The 18,778-nt window shown below is 34.7% G+C and overlaps 1 protein-coding gene across 6 annotated transcripts in view; it reads right to left on the bottom strand.

The window, feature by feature from the left end:
• ANKS1B (ankyrin repeat and sterile alpha motif domain containing 1B) overlaps positions 1-18,778 on the bottom strand; it is a 1,217,724-nt gene that overhangs the window by 989,616 nt on the left and 209,330 nt on the right. For all 6 annotated transcript variants that reach the window (XM_032645644.1, XM_032645646.1, XM_032645647.1 and 3 more), the window contains exons 6-8: positions 18,003-18,104; positions 14,056-14,169; positions 12,924-13,090 (exon numbers count right to left, since the gene is read on the bottom strand). In XM_032645644.1, the coding sequence (XP_032501535.1) occupies positions 12,924-13,090; positions 14,056-14,169; positions 18,003-18,104 (383 nt within the window). The remainder of the gene's footprint in view (positions 1-12,923; positions 13,091-14,055; positions 14,170-18,002; positions 18,105-18,778) is intronic.

The following is an 18,778-nucleotide window of genomic DNA, read 5'->3' as shown; positions in this document are numbered from 1 at the left end:
ACATATAGAAATCATTTGCATTTCTATACACTAACAACAAAATATCTGAAAAATAAAGAAAACAATCCAATTCACAAGAGTATCAAAAACAATACAATACTTATGTATAAATTTAACCGAGGTGAAAGATCTATTAATCTTTATGATTAATTGAAAACTACAACACTTAAAAGAAAATGAAGACACAAACATATGGAAAGATATTCTGTGTTCATGGATCAGGAGAATCAATATTGCTAAAAGTTCCATATTAGTCCAAAGCCATCTATAGATTCAATGCAATACCTATCAAAATTCCAATGGCATTTTTCACAGAAACAGGAAAAGCAAACCTTAAACGGTAAGTCATTTTGCCTTGATGACCAATCAAATTTGCATTCACAGGAGCAGTAAGAGAAAGTAAAGGCAAATTAGGGTCAGATCATTGGAATCTGAGATCCATAGATACATGTGGGTAAGAAGAAAATGGATCTGAGTAGTTGATTCAAAGAAATCAACATTTTTAAAATGTTATAGTGCAGTTCAAAAACAGCATAAGATTCACCTAGGGAGTTTTATTGTAAGTAATCCAGCTCCAGACATTCTGATTCAGTAGGTCGAAGTGAGAAAGACCTTTTAGAAACACTTTGCTGCAGATGAGAAATCTGAAGGTCAGGGTAGTATTTATCTAAGGAGTAGAACTGGGATTCAAACACAAGTCTGTTTGAGTTCAAAGTTCCTATTTTCTACACTAAAATGTTACTCCAAGTTACAAATACATGTTATTGAAGAAATTAGTATAATTCCTTAAGGTGGGGACTCAGTAAGTTAGTGAAGCTGATGATAATAACTATGACAATAAAGATTCTTTAAATGTTTAGGAAAATGGCACCTTGCTAAGTAAAAGCAAGATTATAGGGCAAAAAGAAAATCTTCTTCAAGGCTAGAACAGATTTATTTCAGCAACATAGAATGGATGATTATAGGAAAAGATATAACATATGTCAAGTTTGTCTCATTCATTTGGGGGGCAAGCTAGTTCCACTTTTACTAATATACACTTCTCACTGGTTCATTATCTTCATTCATTTTAGGACCTTTCACTCCCCATCAAATTCATTTTCTTGACTACCTCATTCTTTCTCCAAATTAAGACTTTGTTTCTCATTATTAATGATTTGGTAGTACAGACTGGCAGCTATCAACTAAATGGAACTGTTGTGAAACTGCAAGCAACCAAAACATTTAAACTTTAAAAAGCATAGATGGTAGAATTAAAAATTCTGGCAAAAGAAAGTTAAAATAATACCAGACAATTTTAAAATTCTAATCCTGAGATTAAAGCAGGCCACACAGTATCTTTTCCATCTACTGTTACTGACTTTGATTGTATCGTAGAGAAATCTAATTCTTCATCTGTTAGAGGCTGAATTGATTCCAATATTCAGTAGTCATGTCCCAAATGGCCCCATGATAAAATATGTTAGAAGCATGAGCGATTTCAGTAATTTTTTCTTGGTTACTAGTCCAATATTCCATTAGTATTAATTTGCTCTTCAAGGTGAAAAACATTTCCCTGAACATGAAGATAAGTGATTATCGCCACTGACATATCTCTTTAAGCTCAGGCTCTAGACTGATTTCCTTCGGCATTAGGAAGTAAAATAGGATTCCTTTATAATGGCAGGCTGTCCAAGGCCTTTACTCCAAAAGAGAATCAAGAACTCTCAAATGCGCACCATGAAACAGAACTACAAATCAGGTGCATTATGGCAAGCGAACAAGGTAAATGTGACATGCGGCTAAGAGCTGTCAAAAATTAACTTCATCATTATCTGGAGAGTAAGATTAGAATAAAGTTGAATTATTATCAAATTTTCAACAAAATATTACAATTAACTCCTGAGTATAAAGTATAGATTCTCAGGGAAATCATAATAGCTGAGTTCTTCTGTTAGGAAGATTAAATTCAAGTTAGACACCAGAGAGAGATCAGAGAGAATGAAAATATCAAAACAAAAATTGGCTGATGTTGCATCTGCAGAGTAGATAAAATGATCACTTCACAAACTTCATAAAATTCGAATATATAAAAGTTTAATTAGGAAGGGAGTTTGCTGCCTTTGGATACCTTAACAGAATGCTCTTAGTATTAAGATATTTTAGTGTCAAACACATTTTAAAATGTGCACAAAATAATACTATGCATCAGTTGAGCACATCATAATCAGCAAGAATCATTAACAATTGGGGGAAAACGTAGGGTGTAGGCTTAAGCCCATTTTCTTTATGATTAACTGAAAAAACTGCTTCAAAAATAGGCCCTCTCAACTTATACAGAAAGAATAACAGTGATGAATTAAAAAAATGTTTATCACAAAATTGAAGATTTGAAAATTTAATAATATAATTGAGATATATGTTCGCATATTCTTATAGTAGATTTCCTTTTTCTATGTTATCAGGAATCAAACATGGTATTTGCAATGTAAGACTTCTTTGTTATCAGTAAAAGAGATGCATTACTACTTAAGAAAGGTATGACTTGACCTAAGATGTTTGTGATTTTATGTTGTGAGGAAGTTTATAATATAGTTTAACTGGGTATTTCACTTCATCTTCAAATCAAATGGTGAGGCATTCATTATTTGAAACATCAACCAACAGAGGAAGTTCTTCTGAGATTAAAAAGACTCCTTGTTAGAGCTCTTCCATAGGTATACACTAAATTCAGTTATTAAACAGACTTTTGATGTCCATTGTGTATCGTATCAATTTAACAAATGTTTATTAAGCACGTGAGTGAGGAACTATGCTATGGATACACACTCACACACAGAGATCAATATTTCCCTGTCATCAAAGGGCTTCTAAGCAAAGCCAAAAAAGAAGATTTTGCACCAATACTACACAGCAGACTATGAAATCTGCATAACAGGTATATAAATAAAATTAATGATATCTGATCCAAATAGTTGGATCTAAATAGGAGGATCAAAAAAGGTTTTGCGAAGGATGGTTTTCAATAAGTAAAAACAATAGAGAAAAGAATTACACATGGATAAAACATGTGAGCATGAGCAGAGATAAGGAAAGACACACGCTTGAGAATAATCTATTTTACCAGAACATTAAATTTATCTAAGACATTAATGGAAGAAAGCTGGAAATATATGATGAAGCTAGAACATGGAAGTCCTTGAATGCCAGAGTTAAAATTCTGTTCTGTACTGAATTTGTATAGTGAGGACCAGTGCTAGCTTTGAGGAGAATGAAATAATCAGAATTACACTTAAGGCATATTGATTTGGCAAGAGTATCAAGAATAAACTGGGGCAAGTGAAGAGAGAAAACTAGAAGATAGGATAAGAGGCTCCTGCAATAATTCAAGTGAAATTGCAAGATGGTGGGGATGATGAAAAGGTAAGGGTAGTCAATGTGGAAGATACTAATGACAGACAGGCTGACCTAATGGTTAGAATCATGATCTTGTAAGATAGCAAACCTAAGTCCAGATAGCAGCTTCACTTTTTGATAGTTCTATGACCCTGGCCAAGTTATTTTACTCTTAATTTCCACATTGAGAATAATAAAACCTACCTCATCACACTGTTGTGAGGAATAAAGGAGATAATGACTTTAACATGCTCACCACAATGTCTAGAACTTAGTTAAAACTTAGTACTTAATAAATGCTATTTTCAGAGATCATAGCTTGGAAACTGTTTATTGATTTTTAGCAGCCACATTTCACTGTTGGTTCACATTGCAATTTTGGTCACTTAAACACCCAGAACTTTTTGCATGAACTATTCCCCCAAATTAAACCTCTCCCATCTTATATCACTAAATTTTTAGGAATCTAATTGGGGATTTTATATTAAGTCCCATTGAATTCTGTGTTTTTACTTTGAGCCAAGAATCTGTTTATTGAGATAATTTTTCATGTAAGATCAATTATTTGCCATGTTTGCTACTCCTCCCTAACATGTGCAGACCTGACTATAATAGATGATTGGTTTTTTCAAAGTAAAATACTGACTACGACTAATCCAAGAACTGAATATTTATTTAGCATTTCACTAGAGAAATCCCCTCGATGTTGACATTGAGTGATTATTAGAAAGTCTAGACAAAGCTAGACAAAGTCTATGAAACATAAAAATCAAGATGGCATGTTTTTAACAACACAAAAGAAAATAGTTCTTTTTCTGTGACTGACAGAAAACCATACTAAACTTCTTTTTTTTTAGTAATGAGTAAACTAAGGCTTGAAAAGATCAAATATCTTCCAAAGGTCACTCTGCTAGTAAGTGGCGGAACAAGAATGCAAACCCAGGTTTATGCTATTAACTGCTAGACTAAGTTACCTCCCTAAAAAATTGAAACTCCATGCTTGGTGGAAAAACACTTGTCCTTGTACTCTGAAATTCACCTCCAAATAATTAAACATGTTTTCCGATGATGATGGTTTATTTACAAGAAGATGTGCACTCACATGCAGTGTCTGCCTTCTTATGTATTTATTCATTCAATGAACTTTCACTGAGAGACCACTACATTCAAGGCATTGTGCTAGGCAGGATGTGATTACAGAGGTCAATCAAATACAGATCATGCCATCAAGGAGTCTATAAGAAGTAATATTTAAAAATGTATAAACTTACAAGACAAAAGAGAACAGAGATGTGACATGAAAGATAAAAGCAATTGTGTCTGAAATTCAGAAGAGTGTCTCTTTTATCCTAGTAGCCATTTATCTAAAGGATCTTCTTAGATTCACTATAGGTACAAATTTTCTTCCTAGGGTAAAAATAGAGACAAAAATCTTACCATTCTGATTCTGGATTTTTCCTTGCGTGTATTTAGTACATATATATGGTTAATGGTATCAGTTTCAAAATACAAATATAGGTCAACAGAATCTGCATTCCCTAAATCCTGGAGAATCTGTTAGGACAAACCAAACCTGGGCTTAACACACAGCAGCCTTGAGTCATCACTTCCAAAAAATTTGTTCAACTATGAAAGACATGAATTATTAAAGTTACAAATACCCTTCTGAATATTATATTCCCAATAAAATAATAGTTACCACTGCTTAAGATTTAGCTCCACTATTTAAAAAATTCATATATGCTAAAGAATCACTTACAATCTTGAAAGAAGAACACTCTATATAGAAAATTCATTTCCCGAAGTACTCTGATTCTGACAGGAACTGGATGAGATAGCCACTAAAGTCTCTCACAATTCTGAAATTTCTGCATTCCTGATATTAAGCTCTAGAATTGTGTTAAAATATGTTTGAAAGTTAACTTTGTATCAGAAACACCATTTGAATTTTAGGCAGCCTAATTTGAGTCTATTTTAAGAATTGAAAATTTTGGCACCAAATTAACTATATTTTCCTATAGACACCCCTCCCCACCCTGAGAGTGGTCTCATGCAATTTATAGAAGCTTGGCATAAAAACTGAGAAGTTGAACCTGAAATCTTAAAATGCTAAATATCTCATACTTCAGAAAACTTAAACATAATTAAGGATTCTACATTGGACCGAAAGTGAAATAACATAAAAGAGATAAGCGAGAAGAGTTAAATAGCTCAAAACCTGCCAACAGGGCTTCCCTGGTGGCGCAGTGGTTGAGAGTCCGCCTGCCAATGCAGGAGACACGGGTTCGTGCCCCGGTCCGGGAAGATCCCACATGCCGCAGAGCGGCTGGGCCCGTGAGCCATGGCCACTGAGCCTGCGCGTCCGGAGCCTGTGCTCTGCAACAGGAGAGGCCACAACAGTGAGAGGCCCGCGTACCGCAAAAAAAAAAAAAAAAAAAAAAAGAAAAGAAAAACCTGCCAACACAACCCCTTTCAAACAATAACCTTTAGATGCTGCTTGTGTCTAGGTTTCCCCTCAGAAGAAAAATTACATAATGCATTTCATCCCTGATGCTTCTTATTTATTTCTTAGAAACATAGGCTGATGAGGCAATAATGCCTTTTTAATTTTATATCTTAAAACAATGTTTTCCTGAAACCTAAATTCTGAAATTTGCTCTAATGATCTTATGTTATCATCAAATTTCTCTAAGGCATCGTGTGTTCACATTTAAGAGTTGTGTACGTTGTTTACAGACATGGAGGGAAAGCTGCAAATATGACTTGGAAAAACAAATGAAGAGAATAGAAAATTTTTTTCAGATGATTTTATATTCTTTCAAAAACCTAAATTTCAGGGGTTGAAAACTATGTGAAGATATTTATATTTCTTCAAAATTTACATTCTAGATTATATAATGTCTTAATTCAACTTAGAAAATGATTCCATATGCATATTACAAAAGAATTAAAAACAGACTGACTTTTGAATTAAAATTTATGCAAAATAAAATGTAATTTTAACTTGAGATGCCCTTCACATTAAATGTAAAACCTTCTATCAAATAGATACAATCATAATAAGAATTTAATTTCTAATTCACTTATTTTAGTAAAATTATTCAAACTACCACCTTAAGGCTAATATTTTAATAAAACCCAAACCTCCAATACAAAAATAAAAGTTCTTACATAAGATGGCTGATTTTGTATTTTAAATTACTGAATTAGAGCGCCCTCTATCGGAAGAAAAAAGCAATAAAGGCTAAACTGATGAAGAATAGTTAAAATACCCACAAAATTCAAGCCAAATAATTAATATGAAAAATATATTTGTTAATAACATAAATGCTACAAAAAATATTTTCCTTACATTTTGATTTCTTTTAAATTTTGGAATTATTTTTCATATTACAATGAAGAAGTTGAATGTTTCATATAATCTAAAATTAAAGTTTAAATGAACCCAAATGCCCATCCTCAGCCAATAATGTGAATAATAAACAAACCTGTTTTCCACATTTGATATTGCATTACAATATAGAAATAATTGTAATTTAGGACTATGGCTGGACTATACTTTGAATTTTCCTGAATGATAAACTAAAAAGCTCCCTAATTCAAGAGAGCTCTTACACTGGACAGTATGGGAATTAGGCTGGGCACCAGAAGATCTATCAGATTTATTTAGATCTAAAATTCTATAATCCTGTGGTGTTATCAAGACCTCAGTTCAGATGCATCATCTGAGGCCTGAATTACCTCAGTAAGGTCCCAGCAGATTTTTGGTCCTCTAGGCCAATAATGTGCGTGTTAGAATAAGCTTTTTAAAAGAACAATGCTCAAAGAATCAACACTGTGAAAATGACTATACAACCCAAATCAATCTACAGATTCAATATAATCCCTATCAAACTGCCAGTGGCATTTTTCACAGAACTAGAACAAAAAATTGCGTAATTTGTATGGAAACACAAAAGACCCCAAATAGCGAAGGCAATCTTGAGAAAGAAAAAGGGAGCTGCAGGAATCAGGCTCCCGGACTTCAGACTATACTACAAAGCTACAGTAATCAAGACAGTATGGTACGGTACTGGCACAAAAACATAAATATAGATGAATGGAACAGGAGAGAAAGCCCAGAGATAAACCCATGCACATATGGTCACCTTATCTTTGATAAAGGAGGCAAGAGTATACAATGGAGAAAAGACATCCTCTTCAATAAGTGGTGCTGGGAAAACTGGACAGCTACATGTAAAAGAATGAAATTAGAACACTCCCTGGGCTTCCCTGTTGGCACAGTGGTTGAGAGTCTGCCTGCTGATGCAGGGGACACGGGTTTATGCCCTGGTCCAGGAGGATCCCACATGCTGCAGAGCGGCTGGGTCCATGAGCCATGGCCGCTGAGCCTGCGCGTCCGGAGCCTGTGCTCCGCAGTAGGAGAGGCCACAACAGTGAGAGGCCCACGTACTGCAAAAAAAAAAAAAAACAAAAACACTCCCTAACACCGTATACAAAAATAAACTCAAAATGGATTAAAGACCTAAATGTAAGGCCAGACACTATAAAACGCTTAGAGGAAAACATAGGTAGAATGGACATATATACACTACCAAACGTAAAATAGATAGCTAGTGGGAAGCAGCCACATAGCACAGGGAGATCAGCTCGGTGCTTTGTGACCACCTAGAGGGGTGGGATAGGGAGGGTGGGAGGGAGGGAGATGCAAGAGGGAAGAGGTATGGGGACATATGTATACGTATAACTGATTCACTTTGTTATAAAGCAGAAACTAACACACCATTGTAAAGCAATTATACTCCAATAAAGATGTTAAAAAAGAAACAAAAGAAAAAATAGGCAGAACACTCTATGACATAAATTACAGCAAGATCCCTATTGACCCACCTCCTAGAGGAATAAAAATAAAAACAAAAATAAACAGATGGGACCTAATGAAACTTAAAAGCTTTTGCACAGCAAAGGAAACCATAAACAAGACCAAAAGACAACCCTCAGAATGGGAGAAAATATTTTCAAATGAAGCAACTGACAAAGGATTAATCTCCAAAATATACGAGCAGCTTATGCAGCTCAGTATCAAAAAAACAAACAACCCAATCCAAAAATGGGCAGAAGACCTAAATAGACATTTCTCCAAAGAAGATATACAGATTGCCAACAAACGCATGAAAGGATGCTCAACATCACTAATCATTAGAGAAATGCAAATCAAAACTACAATGAGGTATCACCTCACACCAGTCAGAATGGCCATCATCAAAAAAATCTACAAATAATAAATGCTGGAGAGGGTGTGAAGAAAAGGGAACCCTCTGGCACTATTGGTAGGAATGTAAATTGATACAGCCACTATGGAGAATAGTATGGAGGTTCCTTAAAAAACTGAAAATAGAACTATCATATGACCCAGCAATCCCACTACTGGGCATATACCCTGAAAAAACCATAATTCAAAGAGTCATGTACTACAATATTTACTGCAGCACTATTTACAATAGCCAGGACATGGAAGCAACCTAAGTGTCCATCAACAGATGAATGGATAAAGATGTTGCACATATATACAATGGAATATCACTCAGCCATAAAAAGAAATGAAATTCAGTTATTTGTAGTGAGGTGGATGGACCTAGAGTCAGTCATATAGAGTGAAGTAAGTGAGAAAAACAAATACTGTATGCTAACACATATATGGAATCTAAAAAAAAAAAAAGGGTTCTGAAGAACCTAGGGGTAGGACAGGAATAAAGACACAGATGTAGAGAATGGACTTGACATGGGGAGGGGGAAGGGCAAGCTGGGACGAAGTGAGAGAATGGCATGGACATACATACAGTATCAAATGTAAAACAGATAGCTAGTGGGAAGCAGCCGCACAGCACAGGGAGATCAGCTTGGTGCTTTGTGACCACCTAGAGGGGTGGGATAGGGAGGGTGGGAGGGAGACGCAAGAGGGAGGGGATATGGGGATATATGTATACATATAGCTGATTCACTTTGTTATACAGCAGAAACTAACACAACAATGTAAAGCAATTATACTCCAATAAAGATGCTAAAAAAAAAAAAAAAAGAACAATGCTCAGAGTCAGCCAAAACAATTCTGATTTAGTTGGTCTGCCATGATACCTGAGGGTGTCAGTATTTTCTGAAGCCTTCCCAGATAAGTCTAATGTATGACCACTGCTGAGAGTCACTGTTTGAATCCCTCCCCAGAACATCTGACATATAGTTACCACTTTTATCTTCTAAAAATGTCACCTTCATGAAAGAACTCCCATACTCAAAAGTTATTCCCCTCAGCATCAATATTAAACTTCTGACTAGCTCCCCAAATCTAATTATTTGTCCCTGTTCTCTAAGTAAATAGTTGAGTGGTAAGGGGTATGGCTCCAAGCCCCAGACTGCCTTTGTTCAGATCCTGGCCCTGGTACTTACCGTGTAAACTTGGGAAAGTCATACAATTTCTCTGTGCCTCCGTTTTCTCATCTGTAAAATGGGAGGAATAATACTACCTATATCATAGGGTTAGTGTGAGGATTAAATCAGTTAATATAAATAAAGTGTTCCATCAGTGTTAAATATTACCGTTACTTATCCAGCTTTACTCCCCACTACATTTCAAAACAAATTCTTAGGGTAAATCATCCTCATGTTAAATGCTAGGCCTCACCTTTGTGCTTTTGCACATCCTATTTCTGCAGGCTAGAATCCTCTCCCATTCATTCATTCATTCATTCCAATACAAGTGCAAAGAATGTGTCCCCTTCCTCCATATCCCAGTTTAATTTCTCCCTACCACCATGAAGACTTGAATGAATACCTATAAATCACTAACCTCTCCCTTTAAAAAAACATTCCTTTGGCCACAGGGTAGTTTATTATAAGAAATGTAGCTGGGAAGTAATGACATTGGCTCTGAGTTTGAATCCTAGATCTGCCAATTGCCAGCTGAGTCATTTCCCAAATCTGTAACTCCATTGTTAGGATGACTGTGTGGATTAGGTGGCATAAGTCATATGAAGCATTAGAACAGCAAATAGCAAGCACCTAATAAATGTCAGCTCTTGTAATATATATTTGTTGTTTATATGTTAGTCTTTTCTGCACACTTTAATTGAAGACTTCTTGGGGTAGAAATTTTGAACTCCCTAAAGTCAGAAACCGCATCTCATTATTGCTATTATAAATTCTATAGCTCACAACGTGGTAATGACCATCTATATCAGGTGATCTGTAAGTACTCAATTAAATTTTTTGCATAATTTGAGAGTATAATTCATTTTAAAAACTTGGAAAAACACTTTTGATAAATGGAAACAGATATTCAACAAAACAAGAATGACCCAAATAGAACACAGGCTGTAGAGAAGATTCTAAGAAATTGCATTATTTTTAAACATTCAATAACAAGTTTCTATCGGATTCAACTTCTGAAAGGCCACTTCCAATAAAGCCTTTTATGTGTCTAAAATCCTTTAGATTTTTCTCATTTCCTAAAAAATAAATACCAAAATTCTCACCCTGACATTCAAAATCATCCATGGCCTGACCTTGACCTATCTTCTAATCTTATCTCCCATTGTCCCCCTTTATAAACTTTATTATTCCAGATAAATAGAACTGCTTGCTCTTACTCATATGTACCCTCTGCTTTTCTGCCTCATGTAACCTTTAATATTTTGTATGACAATATTTTCAAAGAACTCAATATAAAGTTTGTCACAGGAACAAACAGTGATTGCTTGTATGGAAGTACAACCTTGAATTTTGAACTTAACTTCAACTTATGAGCATTCATTTCTCCCTTACTACTATCACAATAACAGTCTTTGACTTACAGAAAAACTTGGCCATCATTTCCCCAAATTATGTCACCCTCTAAATGCCAAAAGCCCCTGCCATCACCACCCAAAAGCTATAAGTTTGAATTACGTTCTCCAAGCAGATCATGTAGAGCCCAAAGTGCACAAGATACCAATTGAATAAAAGAAAAAAACTTAGATCTTCTATTTTACACTTATTCTTTATCCTCTTCACTTGAATTTCTCTTGTAGTATATGCCCCATAATTTATAGCATATATTCGTAGAATATGTGTGTGTATATATGTGTACATATATATATATATATAAATACATTTGGGATGTTTGCTCAAAATTTGTTTACTACTGGTACCTACAACAAGAAAAGTTTAGAAACCACTGGTCTAGAAAATTAGGGCTTTCAGAAAATCTGTGGGTTAAGAAGTAGAGGGCCCGAAGCAGTCACTTAGTGGACCTGAACACCATGTACTGTTTATGTAGGATAAATACGTTTTAATTTCTAACCAACTTTCAAGGAAATGTTGAAATGTAACTGGTTTGTAATTGGAGTTAACTTAGACCTGTTTTAGATTTATTTAAAACAAGGAGTTTTGTCCTAACATTAAAATTACTACAGTAAATATTTCATCAATATAAAAATTTCATTTGGTAAAACCTACAAGTATTTACTTCAGTATATATATAATTAATCATAATTATTCAAAAGAGCTTTTATTGGAGCCAATAATGTGATGTTTTCAAAAGACAGGGCGGCAAAGGATAAAAAGAAAAAACAGGCCTAGAAGGTAAGACTGGCCATGGACCTAGACAAGCAAATACTACCCTGGGAAACTGTCACTGCTCACATTAAGTAACTAAATGAAGTAAATGTTCTCGTAACAGTCACTATACTTAGCAATTTTTTTTTAGCTTTCATAAATAAAATGACATACTTAACACAATCCACTCTATTATGGGCTTTTGAAGAAAGTGTAATATTTCTATAACAAACTAAGTTCTAAAAGTGAGAAAAGGATTCATATCATAATAATGCATTTCCTTTAATACCAATGCATCCTATAAATCCTTCCTCTATAGGATAAAAGACAGGTACACAAATCTTGACTTTAATCTGATTGATTCTCTACAATTTTTCTTGCTATCATGTTAACATAAAAATCCAAATAAGCAAGAATCTCTAACACATGATTTAAATTCTGAGCTTATAGGTTACATGCAAATCCATTTGGATTTGCATAAGATTATACAAATATGCAGGTCAAACTTTCCACAACGTCTCTCACCTATTATGACTTACGGAGTGGCTGGGGAAGTATATACGCATGGCTCAGCTTTGTCTTTCTTCTTCAAGATGGGGTTAGACTCAGATCATAGAGAAAACAGGGAAAAGAGACAAAAGGAAGGTTTTCTTTTTTCTTTGGAAACCAATATCATTATGCCCAATAAACTAAAAGAACATAAAGAAACTATGAATTCATGTGTTAAGAGGGTCTAACAGTGAGATCATCACAATCCATAAGCGATTTATCAAAGCATTTCTTCCCTACACATGCAGTGAGAATGAAACACCAATGAGTATCAGGGCAAGAGCAACAGGAAGCTTGACATTTGACACTGGCTAAATCTGAAGACAGGATAACACATAAATCCTATGCCTCTCAGGTACACAACAAACTGGCAAAGACAGACGCATTGTCTTCTTTCCCCCCTTACTTACTACACTCTGGCTTCCATTTTTCCCAAGTTCTTCCTCTGAAATCTTGCTCAAATTATCTAAGTAGTGGTCTGATATTGTGTGGCACAAATCTTCAAAAGAATAATCGTTTTCTTGACAGAGCTTTATTTCATCCAAGAGTTTTGATAATTCACCAGTCACAGTTTCACCTGTAAGAAAACAGTAAATTTTTCAAAAGTTTCAAGAAAGAATACTGCTAAAACTTGATGTTAAACAATAAAAATATAACTAGTATGGTGCTAGAACTCAAAATATGGCAAACAAGATTAAGTTGTCAGAAAATTTATTTTGCTGAAAGCAAGGTACTAAATCATAATTAGTACAATAATGTTAAAAGACAAAGAGAAATTCCAGTTTTGCCTATTTTTATTCTTTCTCAAAATGGAAATAAGTATTGAAGGTTTACATATATGTAGTACATAAAAGCATCTGGAATTACAATTCCTAAGGCTTCATTTACTACAGCATTTAATCTTCAGTAGTCTTTTATGGGCATTATACTTCACTGACAGAATTCATTCAACAATTCATTAACAAATTTGAAATGGTGCTGGGAACCTACTTCCTAGGTTCAATAAAAAGAAACAGAATGTATTTAAACAAATAATTATGTAAGTAATTAATAAATTATGATATAAAGGGACAACAGAAGGAACAGATATATAATCTACATCAACTGTCAACATGACTATTTTGTAGGCTGCATGCAAATATTCATTTTTTCTAGTTATTCTCAGAAAGGAACTTCATCCCAATAATTCATTCTGAAAAAAACCTAGCAGTTACAATCCATATGTAAATATTTTTATTCTACATTAAAAACATACCTTAGGAAAAATAAGTCAACTGTGAAATACCCACTCCATGTAAACTTCATGACAGCAGGGATTGCTGTCCCTTTGATCACCACGGTATCTCAGGACCAAGAATACTGCCTGACAAATAGCAGGAGCTCAATAAATGTTGACCAAATAAATGGATAAGATATAGAGTATAACTTATTAGACCTGACATTTTCACAAGTAGGAGCCTTTTTGTACATATAGGACAAACATAACAGTTTAGTACATAGCAGACTAGTATCATTTCAAGAGTTTTACAATTAGCTACTCACTTTTGGTCTTCTGGGAAGGAGACTCAACAGGAGATGAAATATGTGTTTCTTGGGTTCTATCTTCCTGTATGTGTGCCTCAAGGACTGTTGATCTTCCCATGCCTTCTAAATATTCTGTGTATATAAGTTTTTGAAATTACATACTTGAATTCATTTATTTAAAAAACTTTAACTTTGTTTTTTACTTTTTTTTTGCGGTACGCAGGCCTCTCACTGTTGTGGCCTCTCCTGTTGCAGAGCACAGGCTCCGGACATGCAGGCTCAGCGGCCATGGCTCATAGGCCCAGCCACTCTGCGGCATGTGGGATCTTCCTGGACCAGGGCACGAACCCATGTCCCCTGCATCGGCAGGCGGACTCTCAACCACTGCACCACCAAGGAAGCCCTACTTTGTTTTACTTTTGATGGTCATTTTTTCATTTATTTCTTTATATCCTAAGTTTTTAAAGAACTTCAAAAAATCAAACAAACTGAAAGAACTTCATGATGAGCTATTAATTTAAAGCTTTTTAATTAAAACAGAAAATATATTTTAGAAGAGACTCATGAATACTTTTTCTGAAAACTAAATTTTTGTCACAACCTTTCCTTAACATCCTCAGTTTCCGTAAATATATCCTACCTGAAGGTTTAAAACTCTCTGAATGATGCTTTGAATAGACTTCATCCCTAAACAGGGATATCAAATTCAGATGGATATAATAATCAGTCAGGTAACATACATGCATGAAGTGGGATAAGTTTAATTTATGATGGTGTTGTAATCTTGTAAGATAAGCACAATTGCATATTGAACTTTAGTTCAACAAAGAAATAATGTTCTTCCCCATTCTTTTTTTTTTATTGACATTTATTTTATTTTTTAAATTTTATTTCATTTCATTTTATTTGGCTGTGCCGCGTGGCATTCAGGCTCCTAGTTCTGTGACCAGGGATCAAACCCAGGCCTGGCAGTGAGAGTGCAGAGTCCCATCAACTGGACAGCCAGGGAATTCCCTATTATTGACATTTTACCTTTTTTTTTTTTTTTTTTTTTGTCCCACACTCAGCCTGTCTCTCATTTTTCCAATTCTGATGAGGATATAATAATAATAAAACTTAAATATTGCTTACTATGCACCCAGCAGTGTTCTAAGTATTTAATATAAATGAACTCATTTAATCTTTACAAAACTATGACACAGGCACTAGTACTATCTCAGTTTTAAAGGTGACAACTAAAGGGGGAGGATTATTAACTTGGCCACGTTCATTCAGCTAATAAGTGGCAAAGCCAGATAGATACAAGAAGCATCTCACTTTTCTCTTAATCATAAGAAAACAGCATCTGAATGCAGGGATAAATGTCGATTAACATTCAACCTCAATGTAACAAAAAAAATGGAAAGCCTGCAGAGCCTGGTTAACCAGAGAGCAGATGCCCCATCTAAAGTTCGGCAATGAAGTAAAACGAAAGCCTGCATTTTTTTGAGAAACCCAAACTCTGGGGAGTTAGCTGAAATCGTAGATTTTTAAATGCTGAAAGCTAATTCAATTTTTACAGAAACACAGTGTGAGCCAAAAGTATGTGATCTAAACAAAACATATCTGCTACCCGCCAAAAGGCATTCAGCCCACAATGGATGGTTTACAGCCTCTGGCTAAGGGGTTAAATCAATACTTACGCTTCTTTATTCCGAAGGAACCCCTTCTTCTTGAAATTCACTTAAGAAACTTTGTGCTATCATGCCAACCACTTTTGTTTTCATACTATCCAAATAGTTTCTATCTAAGAGCAACTCTACTAGGCAAATTCTAATAGGAAAAGAAAGCAACTTATGGGGTTCTATACTGAAAATTTCTGACTCAGGCAGTAATTTTATCTACTATAAATTGTCTTTACTAAAATAACAAACTTTTTTATAAGACTTAAAATGTACCAGTGATTTGGGACTTCCTTGGTGGTGCAGTGGTTAAGAATCTGCCAGCCAATGCAGGGGACACGGATTTGAGCCCTGGTCCAGGAAGATCTCACATGCTGCGGAGCAACTTAGCCCATGTGCCACAACTACTGAGCCTGCACTCTAGAGCCCACGAGCCACAACTACTGAGCCCACGAGCCGCAACTACTGAAGCCCGAGCACCTAGAGCCCATGCTCCGCAACAAGAGAAGCCACCGCAATGAGAAGCCCACCACACAGCAACGAAGAGTAGCCCCCGCTCCCTGCAACTAGAGAAACCCTGCACACAGCAACGAAAACCCAATGCAGCCATAAATTAATTAATTAATTTAAAATAAATAATAAACTGTACCAGTGATTTGAAAAGCAGGAATGCAGAGAATATAATGTGTTCACATTCTAAAATTTGACAATAATTTTAAAAATTCAAAGATGTCACAAATACTCCATCACAAATTGGCATACCTAATGAATCTTGACCATTTAGGAGAACAGACAGTTACTCCTATATAATAACATTTTCATCTAAGTTGAACCAGTGCAATATGTTAGAAATGTCTGTAATTATGTCATGCCCCCTTTTTAGTGGATGACATTTATTTTGCTTCTCCTGAGAGACATATTATGCACAAGTCTCAGTTTTTTTAAAGTTCAGTTAGAGGCAAAAATCCAATATGAAATACAAAGTGCCTAGAAGGGAAAGACTTCTTTAAATACTGTATATATCACTCTTTTATTTTTCACTTTTCATTCAACTTGACTTTAATTTGAATTAATATGACGAGCCATACTTGTATCCGCCTCTGATTTATCTATATATGCGCTTGACTTGCAATTAACTTCTTTATTGACAAGAAAATTGTAGGGGTTTGAACTTCCCTGAGAGGTTTCAGAAGTAAAGAAAGAAAAGAACATAATGACCTCCTGTAGTGCAACTATTCTTTCCCCCTCTTTGGGCTTTGTTGACTCCTGTATCTATTATGCATGTCTCCTGCTCAACATGGTTTTAATTCACCTATCTCCTTGCAGGACAAAGCTGCTCTTCAGCTTCTCAAATGATATCCAGTGGCACCCATCCCACCTCCCTCTATTACATTCACAGCCAATCTGTAACAACTGTAGGGGATAATCCCCACTGAACAGTGCAGGAGCTAAGTGGAAAGGAAAGAACAAACAACTGGATTTTTAAGGGAACATGTTACACATCAGGCCTAATCACCAAGCAGAAACGGAAAGCACTTAAATCTAAATTTTTCATAAAATTTTTAGATCAAATGGGGAAGTATGTAATCCTGCAAATGAAAAAGTAGTACCTAGGTGGTTGTCAAACCTTCAACAGACCTAGTAATTGCAACTAACTATAAATGTACTTAAAATGACCTTTATCAAAACCAAAGGCTGGCAAGACTGAATTATCTTGTACTACTGGATTTGGTAGGAAATAATCTGTATTCTTTCAACTAAGTACAATTTTGTTGTTGTTAACCCAGCATTTACACACCAGTTTTACCACTTAGAATAGGATATATAAGTTTGAGCAAGTCACTTAACCTCTTGGAGTTTCAGTTTCCCTCACGTGAAAAAGAAGAATAACGATATCTGACTTATCTACCTCACAGTTATAGAAAACAGACAAAATAACAGAAAATCCCTGAAAACTCTTAAAGCATTATTCAAGTGTAAGATAATACCTCAGCATCATCACTTTACAGTCCTAATACCTTCAAGTTCATAACTACATATTTATTACATGTGTTTAATTAAAAACACTTTTTAATATCACATAAGTAAAAAAAAATTTAGCTTTTAAAAAATTACTGAGCAGTTGAAAAACCGAAATAAAACATTAAAAGGTAGTAATTATTATTGAGCTTAAAAGTATACCAGAAAAAAAAGCAAATAATAAGTTCATTCAAAAGTAAATGTTAAAACCCAAGAGAAAACTAGGACAGTTTTAATTTAATCTTAACTGTAACACAAACTCATCCATCATTCAACACTCTTTACCTTGTAAGAGACTTGCAATCTGGAGAGATTTCTGAGATGGATGTTCTTTCAGAATGTCTAAGACAGTTCTACCTAAGCTATCTTTTATGTTGGCATCAATTCCTGAAAGAAAAAGAAAAACCCACTAGATGTACACAAGTGGGGTATCATTAGAAGACACAGTCAATACATAACTGCTCTAATTTCAAAAGTATACAGACCAAGCACTTAAGGTGATTTTTTTAAAGACACACACACACACACACACACACACACACACACACACACACACACACACACGATTTTACTAAGAAAGAAGGTGGGACACCACTGATGCCAAAGATTAGGAACATTCTTGATAATGAATTAACTCTTAAAGGGCACTGATCCATTCATTAATATTGTTTTTTCAGATTATAGCTAATTGAGGTTACAGCTAGTTAACTAATGGTAGACTATCAAGCTGAAAAATGTTACTGATTTAGAATTTAAATTCCTAAAGTATAATGGTCATATGATTTATATATTCCGTATAATATGGAAAAAATAAAAATAATGTACCATGTAAGTAGTATAAGAACAGTCTTAGAATACTTTAGTATTCACAAAAGTTGAAAAAGCAGGATTATTTTGAATTATTGTCCAAATACAAAGTCAAATATTTAATATTTATTTATGCAAGATTATATTCAATGTCAGCAACACTCATCAAATACCTGGTGAGCAAACTTCTTCAAGTTTGTAAATGAAACACCTTTGGAATTATTTTAATTCTCAAATGTTTATTGTAAAGAGCT

The sequence above is a fragment of the Phocoena sinus genome, chromosome 10, assembly GCF_008692025.1.
Source record: "Phocoena sinus isolate mPhoSin1 chromosome 10, mPhoSin1.pri, whole genome shotgun sequence".
Classification (NCBI taxonomy): Eukaryota; Metazoa; Chordata; class Mammalia; order Artiodactyla; family Phocoenidae; genus Phocoena; species Phocoena sinus.
Note: the sequence above shows the minus strand (reverse complement) of the source record. Positions and strands in the feature narration are given on the sequence as shown.